Source organism: Camelus dromedarius, chromosome 4 (assembly GCF_036321535.1).
Source record: "Camelus dromedarius isolate mCamDro1 chromosome 4, mCamDro1.pat, whole genome shotgun sequence".
NCBI classification, from domain to species: domain Eukaryota; kingdom Metazoa; phylum Chordata; class Mammalia; order Artiodactyla; family Camelidae; genus Camelus; species Camelus dromedarius.
Genome location: NC_087439.1, coordinates 89,565,194 through 89,583,873, shown reverse-complemented (window position 1 = coordinate 89,583,873; position 18,680 = coordinate 89,565,194). Strand labels below are relative to the sequence as shown.

General features: G+C 46.8%; 1 protein-coding gene across 1 annotated transcript in view; it reads left to right on the top strand.

Annotated features, from left to right (window-relative positions):
• Window positions 1-9,053: 9,053 nt before the first annotated feature.
• PID1 (phosphotyrosine interaction domain containing 1) overlaps window positions 9,054-18,680 on the top strand; it is a 204,845-nt gene continuing 195,218 nt past the window's right edge. The window contains exon 1 of the mRNA XM_031452325.2: window positions 9,054-9,336. Coding sequence (XP_031308185.2) covers window positions 9,307-9,336 — 30 coding nt within the window. The 5' untranslated portion in view covers window positions 9,054-9,306. The remainder of the gene's footprint in view (window positions 9,337-18,680) is intronic.

Sequence of the window (18,680 nt, the reverse complement as noted above, 5' to 3'; positions counted from 1 at the left end):
ACATCATGTACAAATTTAAATTTCTGGAAGCTTCCAGGAACAGTCTCTGTGAAATACTGAATTGGGCCTTAGGGGCTGCTCGGGGTGGGAAGGATTGGGGCAGAAATAGTTGCCTTGTTCAGGAAAGGACGTGGTGATACCACCCCAGCAATAAGGGCTAATGCGGATGTAACAAGAGGGAATCAGTTCCATCAAATTCACATTTTTTACCCCTTTGTAGCTTCAAGGTTATCTCATATCTCAGGTTAGATTCTCTGGGAGACAGACTCTGAAGCAGAGACTTATGGGCAGGGGGTTTACTGGGGAGCTCTCTAGGGAGCCCACCTGCAGGGGGCAGAAGCAGGGAGGGGCAAAGGAAGAGGTTACACAGTGATAGAGTTGTAACAGAAGCCTGGCTGACCCTGGAGGGAGCTCTGGAACTGGATGGCTCTTTAGAGGTGCCCCTGCACTGAGATAGAGCTTTGTGTCCTTGCATTAGTCGTTGTACAGGGACTGTCTCAGAGACAGGGCATGGCCTTGGACAAGTCAGCCTCCCTTGGCTGAGGACAGAGCCCAAAGCAGAACCCAGCTGTGAGCTGTCAACAGTCATGGCGGCAGGAGCAACGTCGGGGCTTCTGAACTCAGCATCCACCACCAGCCACCCCTGCGTGGCTCAGCTCGACTTCCTTCATAGTCAGTTCAGCCCTTCCAGCTTTTTCCTAGGTCTCTTCCCCTGAAGAAGCCACCGGAGAAAGGTTAGTGGGACCAAGCACAGCCTCGTCAAGGCAGCTGGAGTCAACGCCCCACTGATGCTCATCACCTCCCTCCTCCACTACCTGCTCTAGATTCCATTCACCCTGGACCGGCCACTCATCTGGTCTTAGCGGCTTACTTGGTGAGATGACCATCACGCCTGAGGGAATCTCAACTCCGGATCACCAAGTCCTTCTCAGGCCACGGCTGCTGCACTTATCTATTTACCCTAAAAACTGGGCAGAGGAGTGCTAAGAGACAGCCCAGTGCATCACACGGATGCCAAAATGTATCCTTCTCTGCCCCAACCTGTGAGAGCAGCCCCGCACCTGCTTGATGATGCAGGTCGGTTACCTCTGCAGCAGAGTGAATTCTTGCCTTGAGAGCTGATTTCTGGGCATGTAGAATCAGAGGTGACTGGGCAACAGCTCTCACTTAAATTAAAAAAAAATTAAACTCTTTCGAGCTCCAGTTTATGCAGGATTAAATGCATGTGTATTAAAAAGTATACAGTTTGACAAGTTTGGACTCATCACCACCACAATCGAGAAATAGACTATTTCATGCCAGGAAACTTCCCTCCTATCCATTTGATTTCAATTACCTCCCCCCAAACTAGGAAACGACTGACCTTCTTTCTGTCATTACATGTCTGTAGGTAAGCTTTGCCTTTTCTAGAACTTGATAGAAATGGAGTTATATAATATATAACCTTTGATGTCTGGCTTCTTTTGCTCAGCAGAACACTTTTAAGAGCCTCCGTGTTGCCCTAGCAGTCTGTTCCTTTTGAGTGCTGAGTATCCCACTGAAGGCCATACCACAGGGTGTTCAATCCTTTACCTGTTGATCGATATTTGGGTTGTTTCTGGCTTGATCTAGGATAAGCAATGTTGCTGTGAACCCTTATGTACAAGTTGATGTGTGGATGCAGGTCTTCATTTTCTTGGGTATCTCTTTAGATGTGCAATTGCTGGGTCCTATGATAAGCATCCGGTCAACCTCAAAAGACACTGTCCAGCTGTTTTCGGAAATGGTTGTGCCATTTTATCTCTCCAGCAGCCATGTCGGAGAGTCCCAGCAACTCTGCTCTTTTTTCCCCAGATTCTTAAGGTAGAAGCTTAGATAATTGAGTCTAGACATATTTTATTCTCTAAATATAAGCCTTTAAGACTGTATACTCTTCTCTTAAGGTTGCTTTAGCATCATGCAATAATTTTGAGAGGCTGATTTTTATTGTTCTCTAATTAAAATATTAAAAAATATCCTTTGTGATTTCATCTTTGATTTACACATGATTTAACAGTGTGTAGTTTAATTTCCAAATATTTGTGGATATTCCAGGCATTTCTTTGTTAGTGATTTCCAAATTAATTCTGATTTGGCTAGACAACACATTCTGTATGATTTCAGTTCTTTTCAAGTTACCAAGGCTTACGTTCCAGAGCAGTATATGAGTATATGGTCTGTGTGTATGGGTGAATATTCATGTACACTTAAAAAGAATGTATATTCTGCCTTTGTTGCAGGCAGTATCATATGAAATCAATTACATTAAAATAGTTACTTTGCAAAGCAGAGTTCAATCCATCTTGATTGAGGAGAGCAGCTCTTCTCTTAGCTCAGGGGGCTCCCAGAATGTGGGAATTCAAGACTTCCAAAGGCATCCATCTGTGTTCCCCACCCAAGCCTCAGGGCCTCCCTTCTTCACAATCAGAGTCCTGAACTCTGCACAGCACTTTGTAGAGTGGAGAATTCAACCTTCTCCGGAGTTTCACTCCTCTTGTAACTAATTTCTGGGCCTGATCTCAGCCTTCTCCACCATTTAGGTGCAGGAGATGTGAGTCTCTTTATACATTAGAAAGGAGGCACCCGGGACGTAATCACCTGCTGCGTTTGTCTTTCTCCAGTGCATCCACAACACTCAGCAAGAACCACCTGATTCCATAATCCTCATAATTACTGTTTCCCCTAAAACTCTCTAGTGCCTGAGACACTGCATCCATCAGCGCATTCCCTTCCATTTGTATCTCATGTCATTCACCCCCAGTGACAGTTTTAACAATCACGCAGCCACCGCATCCAGAAATGATCAGTACTGTATCTATTGCCATCTGGTCCTGCTCTCAAATCCTCACTTTGGAGGCTGTAAGCAAGTGAGGGAAACATGTCTGGACCAGAAGAGAGGTTGAACTGTGAAGCAGCGGCAACCAAGGCTTTGGATGATCCAGTCGGAGGTGCTGGGATAACTGCTTTCTGATGAGATCTTTGAACCCCACATTGATCGGTTATTGGAAGTGGCCTGCCCCCGGGGAGGGGACATATTGGGCAAGAAGACTCCGCAACGCCAGGAGACGGACTCAGCTGTGGACCATGTGCTCATCCTCCCGTTGGTGGCCAATACTCCTTGTTGCTAAGGCAACGAACACAGTGAGCCTGAGGCGGGTGTCCGGAAGGCACATCAGAACATCCACTGCACCATCACTGACAAATGGTTCCTGAATGTTGTCTACGCTTCAGAGAGGTCATCTCCTGCTCCTCTTCTCCGTCACATACAACCCGGCCAGTAAAAACAGAGCACGGAATATAGAGCCATTGTTTCTGTAACTTCACCTGCAACCCCACGTAGAGTTTGTTAAAGATGAGTTTTCAGTTTCCTCTTTACCTCTCTCCCAGTTCTCCATCCATAAGGCCACCGACTTGACCTCTGCCACTCCCTGACACTCTCCGGATCTCTAGGGGAAGGGCCTCCCTGTCCAGCAGAGCAGGTTTTGCGTTGCAGACATGTTCTTGGGCTTTGAGTTAAGCAAAGGCCAAGACAGACCAGGAAGCATCTTTCTTTTCATAGAGGTTCTTTTCTAGATAACCTCATTTCTACAAGTTAGGTCCGGCACATTTCCTGTAGGTTTTAGGATTGTAATTCTTGGCTTTGATGATGGAAGTGGGAGGAAAGAGAGAAAAAAATAGAAGCAAAGAAAGACTGGTTTTGTGTGAAATCAGCTCAGATGGAGAAGTGATGAGGTGGGAAGATAGCAGAAGGTGTGGTTTTGTACCGGGCCTGAGGAGAATGTATTCAGGATCACATTGCTAATCAGTTAGTCAGGACTGCAGCAGAGAGCGACAAGGACCCTTAGAAACCAGGTCACAAAGAACAGGAATAGTATAGCGGTGCCCCTTTCTGGGGAACAGATCCAAGCACCTGGTGGAAAGAGATCTAAGCCCCATTATCCACGCTCTCAACTTCCCCAGGCTCTAGTTGGAAAAGGAGCAGTAAAAAGATGGGCAGGTGGTGATTTATGAAGACAGGGTCTCAGAAAGAATGAGAAGGGCTGTAAAAAAGCAGGTACCTTCCTGTTCATTGCAAGTCGTGCTGGAGAAACTCTGCCCTGGCCATGATCTAGTTGGAGCCCAACTAGACTAACTGTCTTCCTTTTAGAGGGACTTGCTGGAAGAATTAGCAGGTGTGGCCTGGCAGCGTGGCTCACAATCTGAGAGAAGGGCAGAGGTGTGCCTGAGGGGATCAGAGAACAGGAGTGAAACAATAAAAAAAGGAAATAAGTCTTCATGTGAGACTATTAGGCTTCATTTTTGTGCCAAATGTGATACATTGGTTGTTAGGAAAGATCGCAAAAGATGTGACATTTAGCAGGAAAGACTAATATGTATTAGTGATGTTTTTGTATCCATTTTCTACTACTACCTAAAAAACTAACCCAAAACTTAGGGCTTAAAAAAATGACCATGTTATCTGCTCACGATTCTGTGGGTCAGCAATTTGGGCTGTTCTCCACCGAGGGGTTCTTCTGCGGGTCTCACCTGGGTCACCCACGTGGCCACTGTCTTCGAGTGGTGTGACAGAGTGGTCAGCTCATTCATGTGCTGTTGGCTTTGGCGTGGCCTCCCTCTACGTGGTCATGATCTCCAGGAGGCTGGTCTGGGCTTCTTTCTGCCATGATCTCAGGTTCCAAGAGGGTAACAACAAAAGCTGAAAGGTGTTTTGGGATCCAAGCTTAGACGTGCCACAAAGGCACTTGGGATTGATCTAAGTAAGTCCCACGTCCCACGCAGATTCAAAGGGTGCAGATAAATTCCAACCGATGATGGGAGAAATGGGCAAGCCACCGTGCAAAGGGCACAACTTCCGAGGGGGAGTGGAATGTTTGTGGGCGGCTTTGAAAATAAGCCACCACTTTTCTAAGACTGGTAGGGGTATGGGGAGGTCTGAGCAGGAGAAAGACAACACGCATCCTGGATATTAACTAGGGCCGGATCATTTGCCTTTTAACTAAGTTTGCAAAGGCAACTGTGAAGAATTCCTTTTAAGGGAGGGAAAGGGTTATCTGAACACCTTAATACATACCTATCACTGTGTAGGGACCAGAGCCAGTGGCCCCATCACTATAGGGAGGTTTAAATGGTTTAATGAATTTCCTCTACTGCTCATCTACAGCTGTTTTGGTGATTTGCAAATAAAATGAATGATACCAGAAGGACATTCCAACACTTGCTCTGCTAAACATGAGACCACAGTAAATTTTGTTGACCATCTGATTAAATTCTTAATGTAAATAAGCTTTAATCTGGTTTATCACTTTTAGGTAAAAAACTAAATCAAATAATTGAAGTCCACAGACGTTTCAAACGGAAATGACTGAACCACAGGAAACATGGGCCCCTTTGTGAGAATTGGATCATTCAATAAGATAAAGGGGGACAAAGCATCAGGATGAAAACTAAAGTTCTCTGCACACCGACTGTGTGCCAGGCACGCTATTTTTGCACACATTGACTCATTCATGGCTCCCAATAAGTTTAATTATTAAGTAATATTATCACCCTTTTTAGATGAGAAATCTGAAATTCAGCGAGGGAAATGACTCGCCCAAAGTCATCACTTAAATAGTTTAAAGGCTGGGATTCAGCCTGTGCCCTCATTGTCCTACCTCCTTTCCAGTATTTATTTATTTAGGTTTTTCTGGGGGGGAGGAGTAATTAGGTTTATTTACTTATTTACTTTTAGAGGAGGTACTGGGGATCGAACCCAGGACCTCATGCATGCTAAGCATGCGCTCTGCCACTTGAGCTAGACCCTCCCCCACCTTTCCATTATTTATTGAAATTAACACATCTTTTTTACATGTGTTAAAATTATACACATTTTAGCTTACTTTAAATAAATCTATAATAAGCACTTTACAGCTGCAACCCAGCTTCATAATTATCCTCTTTAATGGCTGCATAATACTTCAGTATTTCTGTGGTATGCTGGACTGTAATTTAACTCACCATTCTCCATAACTTAGGGCTCAGTGTCATGAACTAGATTCAGTTGGCTTCCAAAAATTTCTAGGGATGATTGTACTTTTTCTGGACAAAACGTTGTGTTTATAATTCATCTTGGCCTTGCCAATCTTTTTTTTTGGGGGGGGATCATTTTCCTTGAAATGGTATTTATTAAAAAGATTATAACTACTTAGATAATTACAGGAGATTAAATACATGAAATTATGCACGTACTTGTGTGTCTAATATTTCTACTCATTGCACCAAAACAACTCCTGCTAATTTTAGGAATGGTGGTTCCTTGCTCAGAGCAAACCTGTTTACACACCCAGACTCACTGGGCGGTTGGAGGTTGCCGTGTCCCAGAACGGAAGAGAGATCAGGATGCACGTCCTGACTCTAGCCAGTAGATGTCTCTGTTTCACTCACCCTCTACGGCGGGTTCCTCCAGAATGGGAAGACTTGGGAGCAAAACTGACCTGTGGGGAGGTTGTCCCATTCCTTCTGCCATCTTCCACCAGCCTCCACCTCCACTTCACTCCCCTGCCCTAGTTTCTTCACTCCTAGCCTAAAGACATAAAAACAGGACCGTCATTTGAGTTTAAACACATCCTAGTTTACCAAATCTGTTTGCAAAGTAGAACTGGTAACTGAAAGCAATCTGTGCAGAGCCCAAGCCTTTTCTCCTTAAATAGCACCATACTCTGAACTAAAAGCCGTATTACTGAGTCATAACAATTAATTACACTCGGAGGTGAGAAGACAGGCTTTAACGCTCTAATGCGATTTGAATTTAGGCCGTTATCTCATCCCTCTGCTATTTAAAACAAAGTCACTTTTCCATGGAAGCATCTGCAACTAAGGATGGTTTCAGAGCTTAAGTCGGAAGACATCCCTGGCAACTGAATATTCCTGTTTTAGCTTCCTGAGAGGTTTAATATGCACATTTGGGTATTCTAGATTTTTGTAATAAAGTATATCTCCTTCTGCTTTGGGATTTTACAAAAGAAGAATTAGGAGGCTGAGAAGGTCTATTATGTTCATTGAGAATTTTCTAGGTGTGGGAAGTGTGCAGGATGAGTTATTGGAAAAGTAAAAATATCATCTCAAAACAGAGATCACATGAGCAAGCATCTGATACATGTTTCCATGTAGGGTGACGTACCGACGACTCATCAGAAGGGAGTTATTGACAGGTCCAGAGCAGGCAGCAGGGACTGGGGGAGTAGCTGAGAAAGCCTGTGGTTTTCAGGCAGGAGTGGGAGGGTCCTGTGGTCATCAGGGGAGATGTAGATCAGCTTCTCAGAAGCATCTCTGTGGCTTTGCCGGAGACTCCAAGGGCACTGGGGGTCTGGCCCGGCCTGGGTGGGTGGCACCCACCAGCAACTGTGTAGTCTGGAAGGAGATGCTGCCTGGAGCTCTGGAAAAGAGCTGTCAACAGGCATCGCCACTGGTGACTCTCCTCTGGGTGACTCCGTGAATCGAGTGCTCCCTAAGCCTTAGGAGATATGGGTTTCTGTCCCTCGGAGAGTTTCAGGGAGGACCTGGTGAGCTGAGGGCCAGATTCTGAGCTCTTTGATACCTGGAAATCATTCTGTCTATGCAGGATGATGGGCAGATCCTTCCAGATATGCGGTGTTGATTTTGCCAGTGCCCGAGCAGCTCAGGACCCGGGCTGTGCACGTGCAGTTTGGTGTGCCCTCAGACCCTGCCAGCCCACTGCCTCTCGGGCCCGCCTCTCAGCAGCTCTGGGCCCCCACATACACTGCGTTCTCCTTCCTTCCTCTCTGTTCCTCTGTCCCTTAGCATTTCCCACCGCCTTTCCTCCCCCATCTTCGTCAGTCCTCCAGACTCAGCTTAGCCTCCCCATCCTGCCAAGCTCCCCCATCTCCAGCCCCAGATGCTCTTTCCCCAGGACGTTTTCATAGTCAGAGCAGTTAGACGTGCAAGGTGAAGAGTTCCAGTTTCGAAGTCATCTGAGTGTGTACTCGCGAAGCCACTCACTGGCTGTGTGAGTGGACTGTCATCTCAGTTCTGCAAGCCTCGTTTGCTTCATCCCTGTAACAGGAATGTTAATACCTACCTGGGCCAGTTGTCAAGAGGGTGGGAGGAGCTGGGTTTGTTTAGGAAAGGTAGTTATTTCATGGGGGCCAACGCCACCCTCTGTGCTTGGGACCCAGGGTGGCCCTGGCTTATCTTTGGGTTCCCAGAGCCTCCTGAGGCCCCTGGCAGAGCTCAGGATGGATGAAAGATGGGAATTCTGTGCTGCCCTCCTCAGCCAGGTAGAGGAGCCCCAGTCCTTTGCCCATATGTCACCCCTCACCTGGTCCAGCTTTCCCTCTTACTCCAGACATCCCCCAGGGCCCCCACCTAAGAAGCTCTCCTCTCTCTTCACACATCAACCCTGTTTTATTTTCTTCTCAACGTTTCTCACCCCTTGACCTAGCACCCTTTCAGGTGTTTTTCTGCCTTGTTGACCGTCTCCCCTGACTAGAACGGAGCTCAGGAGACGAGGAACATTCTCTTGTCTTCAGTTCTGAGCCACTGTATCCTCAGAATCCAGCACAGAGGCTGGAGCATAATAGATGCTCAGTTAACTCCAGTAGGAGGGATGAATGGAAGTCTGGGGCCCAGCATGGGGCCAGTCAAGTCCCAGGCCATTCAGAGATCCCCGCTGACTGGAAGCCTGAGACCCCAGGGAGCTACGGCTTCTGGCTTCAGGAAGCCCCCTCTCCGGGTCCTTTCCTCCTCAGCCAGCCTGAGCCCTGTCCCGGACCCCATCCCACCCCCGGCTCTCTCGGGTAGCAGGGCCGCGGGTTCTGGCCTTCCCCACGCTCCCCTCGCGGGGATTCGGGGCTTGCCGCCGTGCGCCCCCAACCCTCGTGGCCCGGGATGCAGGCTCCCGGGCGGGCGCCGGCCCCGGGCATGCTCAGAGCGCGCAGGTCCGGGCGGCGGCGGCGGCGGCGGGGGAGGAGGAGGAGGGAGCGGTCGCCGCCGCCGCCGCCGCCGCCGCCACCGTGCGCTCGCGGCCCCGGGCGGAGCTGCGCAGTCCTCTCGCAGCTGCGCCAGGACAGCCGGCTCACGGCCGTGCCCACAAGTTGCCGGCAGCCGAGCGCCGCGCCGCCGCCTCCCGCTCGCAGCCTCCTGCGCCCACCCCGCGGCCGTCGCGGGCTCCAGGACGCCCACCCCGCGGACCCCGACCCCAGATGTGAAGCGGGACCGCAGCACCTCGCCCCCCGGCGCGAACGACAGAGTCCCGCCGGCGTCTCCTCTACCAAACCCCGCGGCTGGAAGATGTGGCAGCCGGCCACGGAGCGCCTGCAGGTGAGGAGCACAGGGAGGCCGGGGGCCAGCCTGGAGGAGGAGGTGCGCGAACCCGAGGAGCAGAGCTGACGCCTCTGACCACTTGCAAGCATTTGCCCAAAGCGATCGTGTAAAACAGAAGGATTAGAACCTGATGCTGTCGGCATAGCCCAGCGCCGGGCACCCGGCCGGGGTGAGGGGGTGATGAAATTGACGAATGCATTGCTTCAGGCTTCACAACTTTTGGCTTGGGGGTTAGTGTGCTTGTTAGTATATACAAGGCTAGACTTTCTGACCAGCAATTTAAATTGCATTCCACACAGTTTACTGGTCTGGGGTTAGGATTTTTGCATCCAGATTATTTTTTTCTTTTTTGTCTCCAGGAAGGACAGAACAAATGATTTGTGAAAGCATCTGATGGCCAATATAATTTGGAAATATCAGGCTTGGTTTGGCTTGGTCATACTATGCCACTTATTTTATTTTTTCCTATTCGTTGGCTCTCTCCCCTCATCTCCCCTGAACCCCAAGTTCCCCCAGGTATTTGAAAATCAAAAGTTCAGTGCAGCCAGGAATAGTTATGCCCTGGGTCATCCCATCTGAAGTTTTTCACTGCTGTCTACTGAAATGCCAGACTGCCTTTAATTTGGATTCTGAAGCTAGCAAGATGGGAAGGGGGTCAAAGTAAGAAACGGGCGTTTTCAGAGAGGGGCTCATTCAGTGACAGTTGGGACCCTGGAATCACCCTGACTGCAGGATTTGCTGACTGCCTTCTCTCAGAAATATTCTAAGGAGGGAGGGCAGCTACTCTGCCAGATAAAATCCACGGAATCCTGCAGTTAAACTTTTGGCAGGCTCAGAGCCACATTGTTTCGTAGTAAACTTTGAAGAAGTGTTTAAGTAGTAAAATACAGCACTGTTGGAGGCTGAGTGCGTCTGAAGACTCAGGACTGTGGAGGCCAGGAGCCCTGGCTGGCTTGGGAGGTTTGTCAATGAAAATTCAAAGGGCCAAACACAGATTGTATCTCATGCTGGGAGAGGCTAACCTTTGCCCATGAGTTTTCATACTGAGAACTAACCTACAGAGGGCATTGCTTTTAGCAGAAATAGACGCTCTACAGTCCCTTTCCAAGCCTCCCTGGGCCTGCAGTTCTGGGAAGTGGGTTCATAGTAAGAGCTTGAGACTCTAGGCCTATCCCTTAGGGTCTCAAACAGACTGATCAAGAAAAGAGATCTTTGGCTCTGAAGATAAGGAGGTGGGTGACCAGCCTCCCAACTCCCTCCTTTTCTTATTCAGAGGATCAACATCGGGCTCTGGATGATTGGCCACAAGTGATGTAAATGCATTTCAACAGTGGCATCCCATACCAGTCGTCCATGTGCATTTTTCCTTCAGTTCACGGCGTGAATTTATTCTAAAGGAAGGACTAACTGAGCGGTGGGTAGAGAGTTCCTCGAACCAAGAGAAGGGGAGCTCTTGAGGTCCTTAGAGAGATGAGGCCAGAATTCCTGGCTGTGGCTTTTATGGCCTGGGAATCCGTGCCTCTGCAGAGTTTGTGGATTTTTGTCTCTTGAAGTTATTTCTACCGGCCTGTTTTACGTAGGGACTCCTGTGTGCTCCAGAGCACGTGACCCGTGGCAGGAGCTCGCTCTGGCTTGTGTTCAGCATGGCGATCGTTTCTTGCTAGAAACGTCTTCCTGGCTCTTCTGTGAAATGTGCACATGTGCATTTGGCATGCGCCTGGTTTATTACTGTATGCCTTTGCAATGCATTTTTAAAAATTTTTATTTAGCAATGTCATATTGAAAGAGCTGGGGTTTTTGGCTTTTGAAAGCTCAGGTAAACATGGCTTATCGTTGACTACCAGCCAAGTCACCGTTAGAAGGTACTTATCGACACAGGGCATAACTTCTTGCTCCCCAAATTTAAATTAGCAGACAGGCCTGGTTCTCTTTTAAAAGTATGCTTCGAGCTTTGTGATTTTAAAAGTGAGCCACAGGGAGAAAAATCTTCGTAGTCATGGCTTCTTCCCCAGTAATCAGTCGGCTCTTCTTTGAAACACAGTTTGTATGTTTTTACTTTTTTGCCCCTAAAGGAGCGAGTTGTTGAGGGTGAGGTGGTGAGTGAGTTGCTTGTAATAATATTTTATTTACATTCCTTGTGGTTGTTTTTGTCACGGGCTCTGTTTGCTGTCTGGGATTTTTTCCTTCCCTTTTTTGCCCTCAAGGCACCACCGTATAGGAAAGCTGTTTCCGACTCCTCCGTGAGTGAGGTGCTTTCCTGTGCCCAGATGCTGTGGCCATGGAGACGGGATGGAAAGGGTGTTCTGTGCGAAATAGTGATGACCTGCACACTTTAACTGAGTCCAGCCCCACCCTCCTCCTCACACAAATCCTTTTAACCTTCTCCTACAACCTCATTCATATTTTTTTCTCATTAACTTTTAATGCAGACATTCTAATTTAAATGAGCTTGAGTGAAGACAGTGCTTCAGGGAAATGTTCCCAGAGCTTCGTAACAGGACTAAGGAGTCAATTTGTTGTACACATACCTAGAAACAAAACGGATGAGGGAAGAAAAGGACATTTTTCCTGAACTGACTTTATTTGTTCTAATTAGATGACACCCATTCAAAGGGTATGGGGCCCAGGGAGTGGGGCCGAAATTTGTTTAGACCCAGCAGTCACCCTCAAACTACTTTGAGTCCAGGGAACAGTTCTCTTGCTCCGGAAATGGTACCTTTGATCAGGTTGGATGACCGGTATCAAAACCCACTTCTTTGCCAAACAAAATGATGCAGATATTTTCCGATTTGAAGTTTTGCTGTTTGACCCAAATCCAGTACAGGCGAAGCGACCTGTTGCCCTGAGCAGGGCTGAGCTGGGTCATTTCTCATTCAGTCACACAAACCGCGGCAAGTTCCTCTGCTCCCCTGAATGTTAAAACTTCTGTGGCATCCCACTCAAGCCCTCGCCGGGAGCTTCTGCCATTAAAAATATAATAGGATCAAAAAGGGTGTGAAGATTTAAATTACCACTCCAACTTTTAGAAATGAATAAATATGAATTCTTTCCTTTTTCCTTCTCCTTTGCACAGCAGATTTTTTTTTTTTTTTCCTTAGAGGGGCTCCGGGGAATTACACATTTTTAAAGAAGCAGATTTGAAACATGCTCTTCTCAGAAAAGTGAAAGGGGACTCTTCAGTAGAAAAGAGGCTAAGTATTGGTTTTTTAAAATAGAGATGAGCTTACTTCTGGCCTTGATAGTTTACAATTTGCATGGGTCGCCCAGTTGTCTGAATTATTGGTGCTGTACTAGAAGGGAAGGTTGATTCATGAGAAGTGCATTCCCCCAGCGTGTGTCTCAGGTGAGCTACCAGATACACTTTTCTGGAAACCTGGAAAGGAAGAGAGCAGGAGAAAGATGACTGGAGACTGAATTTGGAACAAAGGATCCAAATGCATCCTGGTGTGTGGTGTAGTTATTAGGAAAACGGAGGGGAATGTGGTGGTAGAAAGGTAAGGGAAACAAGTTCTAGAAAGTTCTAACCGTGGAGTCTGTGTGTAACCATCTTCTCATGAGGCTGTCTATAAAGGTTCCAGTCATTTGCCCATTTTCCCTGAGATTACAGTATCTCTGTGGCAGATCCAGAAAACAGAACTTTTATGCATAAAGCTGGCTTCTGGCTTCTCAGCCTGGACCATGCGTTCTCCCTCATCATTTTCTTTTTCACTTGCATTTTGGTCAATGGCTGAACATTAGAACCTCTAAGAGGGGAGGGAGGAAGGGTAGAGAGGAAACCAGGTCCTGAAGAATCTTCTTTCGGTTTCTTGTTAAACTTTTGGCTGATAAATAGATTGACGTTTTTCATTAATTAATATTTGGAGATTTTAGGAGGTAAGAGTTCTTCTTCCTCTGAGACTCTCTTGCCCTTTCTCTGCCTGGTCACATCGGTCTGATCTTGCCTTGGCTTGGAGGGTGAACTGCTCTCGACTTATTCCTCTATTATTATCCACGTCTACTTTTCCCTTGGGAAGGGAGGTGGAAGAACCTTGTACAAGATTGGCTGGAGACTGTTAGACCAGACCCATGAGGCAGAGAGAAAACCTTGGCAAATCTGACACTTTTCCAGGCAGACAAAATTGATGGAAGGAAAACAGCCAGGCAGATCATGACAGTGGTGGCTTCACATGTGACCTGCGCTCGGAAGTCCTATTTGAATTGTCTAGCTCATGTACCACCCGTGACCATTTTTATCCCCATTTTATAGATGAAGAAACTGAAAGCCGGAGACTTTAATCTGGCCAGGGTCCAGCCGCCAGACGTGAACGGAGCTGGAGTTTGAACCAGGCGGTTTGGCTTCAGGTCCTCTTCACCCCTGTTCTGCCATTTGGAAGGGTCAGGGATGCAGGATGCTCCACAAGTTTTGGGTGATGTTGTTTCTAATAAAGAGAAGGGGGACAGTGCTGTGCTCATCAGCTCAGAGAGGCCACTGTCATATTGCTTGTTGAAGTGGTGTGGTTGCCTGTGCTGACTGAGGGCTACCCAGCTTTTGGTGGCCCGGATCTCTGGGGGAAGTGAGCTGCTCAGTCATCCTCAAGCTGAGATTCCCAAGAGCCATTTATTTGTCTTTTCGACTAAAGCGCATGACATTTATCCAAACTAGAGACCTTGAAAGCTGGCTGTACAGCCCGATCACATCTGCAGTCATTCCCCATTGAGACCAAAAATGAGGGGAAGGGAGGGAGGAGGTTGGAGAGTCCAAGAGCAATTGCTTAGAAATAAGCAATAGCTGCTCTTACAGACACACAGGTCTCTCACTCAGCCAGTTCTGCATTTTGCTGTTCTGTTCATGCCCCATAGTAGGTAAGCACAAAGTGTTAGGCCTTGGCCTTCATGAAGAAAATTTGCACTTCATCATTAATTTGAGGTCTCGTGGAAGCAAAATGCTATCTTACCCCATTGGTTCTCTCTCCGAGTTTGTCAGCAAAATCTCTACCAAATGACTTGCAAAATGCTAGCCTTCGGCCAGGACTCCCTGCCCCTTGGTTATCCATTGCCTAATGGGGCCGTTTCATGTTGACTGTACTAGCTTATCTTGGAGCATTAGGCAACATCTGCATTTTGTTTGATGTTCCAGGTTAGCTCCCCTCCCCACCCCGCACTGACTCCATTCCATCATATAAATCTGTCCCAAAAATTGGATCCTGGAGCAGCTGGCCCTAGGCTGCCCCACGGCTACTGGATCGGGCTCCCTCGTGCAGGGCCATTTGAGTCCTCGAATAGCCGCAGTTCCGGGACTCGTTAGCGGTCAGCAAATAAAGCCAGTCTAGAAACACTCAATGGCTGCAGTGTGCTTCGCTCAGCCCCCTTGGGCACAAATCTAAACGGCGGCTTTGTATGAGTAGAGCAAGAAGAAATAGCTGAGAGTTTGTCTAAGGACCTCCTTAGAGTCTAGTGGAATTAGTTACTATCATTTAATGTTAACTTAAAAAAAAAGTTTTGATCCCAGTTTAGCTGCTATCCAGTGATAAAGCATCAGAATATTCACCAGGTTCCAACTCTCAGGCCAAGAACTGGAAAAGGGTGGTGTCAAGGATAAAGCACAGACTTGCTTTGTGCCTGTGGCATATTTCAAGGCTACCAATGAGTCAGCGAGTTCTCTCACCTATTACTGACGCCATGTGGGTCCCTCATCTTGCTGAGGTATTCTTTCCCACGTCTGATGGCCCAGGCCTCCTCCTCCTTGCCTCATTTGTTGTAACTGAGGTCTTAATTTGATAAGGGAGCTTCCAGCAGTGAGAAAAATATCACCTCCTTCTGCTCTTTGAAGCCTGTGCGTGAGTTGACTCTTATTATTTGTACTTCTTTTGGCTTTCCTAACTGGCGTGGCTCTGAAGGGACTAAGATTCAGATTCAACAGATTCAAACCCTGGTCTCTGTGTTACTCATTGCTGTGGGTTGAGTTGTTTCCTCCCAAAGATGTGTGGAACTCCTAACCCCGGGACCTATGAATGTAGCCTTATTTGGAAATTGGGTCTGTGCAGATGTGAGTGAGTTAAGGTGAGGTCATACTGACTAAGGGGAGCCCTAAGTTCAATGACTCCCGTCCTTATAAAGAGAGACTTGAAGACACAAAGGAGACATGTGAAGACACAGGGAGAGAATGGAGAGAGGCTACCACAAGGTAAGGGAAGCCAAGAATTGCAACCACCAGGAGCTGGAAGAGTCTAGAACCTTTAGGGGGAGGATGGCCCTACCGGCACCTTGGTTTTGGAAGCCCCGCCTCCAGAACTCTCAGAGAATCTGTTTCTCTTGTCGTAAGCCACCCCATCTGTGGTGATGCATTAGAGCAGCCCTTGGAAGCTAACACGCTGTGTGCACTCGTGACACCTGTGGCCTTTGACTGTTCTGTCACTGTACTTCCAAAGGCTGGGTGTGCCTGGCTCTCCTGTCCTGGGACTAAATCAGTGTGTCTATGTGGTATGCTTTTTTTGTGCTGAGTGTTTGGTTTATGGTGGATTTAAAAAAAAAAAAATGAAAACAGACTTTAGAGAACAATTAAATAGCTTCTTCTTTCTCCCTCGTTGAGTTGACTTCTGGTCAACTTCCTGGGAAAACAGAGCAAAGGCCCAGAGGAACGTATGCCCTGTGGCCAAGGGACGGCCTCTGGAAAACGCAGTAAATGGGCAGGCTGGTAGTTAAAACTATGGGCTGGGATGTAGAGGACAGTCACTGAGGGCAGATCTTAGTGCCACTTCTCCTGACAGGCAGGACCGAGGGAGGCCCAGGGTTCTGTTCTCAAACCAACCGGGGTTGCCAGCCTCTGGGATTTGCCTTTTCCCAGTTAGGACCGCGTGTAGAATGATGCTAAAATCCATTTCCAGTCAGCCTCCAGGACAGCTTCAGAGTATGTCTGGTTGATTATTTGTAGCTGGTTGGGTATTTTGTTTGGTTTTTGTTTTTCACTTGGTAACTGTAGGAATTATTTTAATAAAGTACCTATTCCTATTCAGGAACTCAGTTTTAAGACAAAGCGTAAGTGTCATTAGGAGTCATAAGGCTCACTTTCCTGGGCCAGTTCTTCTTTTTATTTTATAAAGTAAAAATTTAAAAAACCTTTTTATTGAAAGTATAGTTGATTTCCAATGTTGTGTTAGTTTCAAGTGTACAGCAAAGTGATTCAGTTACAGAGATGCATATGTAGATATTCTTTTCAGATTCTTTTCCATGATAGGTCATTACGAGATATTGAATGTAGCTCCCTGTGCTATTCTTGTTGTCCTTGTTGAAGCTCCTCTGTTTGATACAGTAGCCAGGCTGGCACAGAAGTTTCCTCTCCTGGGGAAGGTAAGGAGGCTGGATCACTGCACAGCTGCTCTTGGCGTTTGCACTTCTTTGAGTGAAGAGTCACTCAAGGTTTGCAATGCTGTTTGACTTTTTCCTCTCTTCCTCAGTAGGGAGAGATGCTGCCTGGGCAGGGAAGGGGGGTGGAAAGTTGCCAGGAGAAAGGGGCTCCTTAATTGTTATCCTTTCTTAAGAGCAGATCCACCCTAAGCCTTTCATGACAAGCCCTTCCTCGTGGTTTCTCAGTAATTGTGGGTCTGAGGATAAACAGGCAGATTCCGTAGCCCCTCCTGCCCAGCACACGCTTTGATGCCTTTACATCAGGAACTGGCCTTTCTGCAGGTGTGCGCGACATCCTGGTGTTCGAGCCACCTACCGTGTGGGACAGTAGAAGCTGCTGTTTACTCTCTTTGTCTTCCAAGGATGTTCCCTCGGTGCTGAGCTGGGGCTGTGGGACCAGGTACTGATGAGTGGCTATGTGGCTTTGAACTTAACTTCTCGGTAGCTTAGTGTATTAGTTTCCTGGGGCTGTCGTGACAAAGGACAAGCAGGGAGGTGTACAAGCTGGAAGGCGTCAGTAACAGAAATGTATTGTCTCACAGTTCCGGAGGATGGACGTCTCCAATCGAGGTGTTGGCAGGGTTGAATCCTTCCGAGGGCTGTGGGGGAGAATCTCTTCCAGCCTCCCTCCTCGCCTCCAGAGGTTGGCTGGCCATCTTTGACATTTCCTTGGCTTGTGGTAGCATCACTGCAGGCTTTGCATGGCGTTCTCCCTGTGGGTTTGTCTCTCTGTGTCCAAATTTCCTTTTTCCTAAGGACACCACTGGTCATCTCAGACTAGAGGTCCACTCTAGTCCAATATCATCTCTTTCTAACTTAACTGATTATATCTGCAATGACCTGTTTCCAAATAAGGTCACATCCTGAAGTGCTAGGGGTTAGGACTTCTACATATGAAGTTTTGTGGGACACGATTCAACCTATAACACTTCGTGTGGGAGTTTAAAATTTTTTTAGTATCCTTCATATATCAAAATAAATCTCTCTACCTGAATCAACTGCCAAAAGGAAAAAAAAATGTATTTTCCAAGTGGTGGCCTAGATGTGTACTGGAGTGGAGTGGAGGTCTTCCACATGTCAATGTCATGGCTACTATTTTAGACTTGATTTGATTAAAAAAATTACCAAATAATTTCTGCTTAGGTAACAAACTAACACATTAGATAGTTTAAAAGTGTACAAAGAAGTTAATAATCTTGTCTCTCCCCTCATTCTCAATTCTGCCCTCGAAGGAACTTTCCCTAGGTTTTTTGCAAACACATAAAAATATATATATATACACACACTTAGGTTTTTCTCATGTATTTAAATCATATAATCATTATATGATTTTTTCTTCACTTTACAAAATGTTTCTTAGGTTATGTCTTCTGGTCAGTACATGTTGCTCCAACTCATTCCCTACTCCCTGCGTAGAATTCTGTGATGGAGCTGGATGGTAATTTATTCAGTCCTTTCTCTGAATATTTGGGCTGCATCCATCTTTTGTTTGTTTGTTTTTCTCCTGTAAATAATACTGCTATAAGGATCTGAGCACTGTCCTTGTGCTTGTATTTCTTTAGACAGAACTGGTAAAACTGGTGTTGCTGCCTCAAAGAGGATGCATGTTTTAAATTTTAGTGGCTGTCAATGAGGGCATTTTTGAGAGTTCATTAACGTGATCAAATGTTAATGTGGTTTTGACAAAAGTGCGAAGAAGAGTTTGCTGGAGAAAGGGTAGTCCTTTCAACAAAATGATGCTGGAACAATCTATTTGCAAAACAACAGAATCAACAGCATCAACAACAAACCCCAAACTTCAGCCCCTGCCTCGTACGTGTCCTACACAGAGATTCCCCCGAGATGCATCCTAGACCCGCGTGCGCCATGAAACCATGAAACTTCTAGACAGAAACAGCAGAAAGTCTTTGTGACTTTGTATACATCTCTGTAAACATTACTACAATCAAAACTTTCTT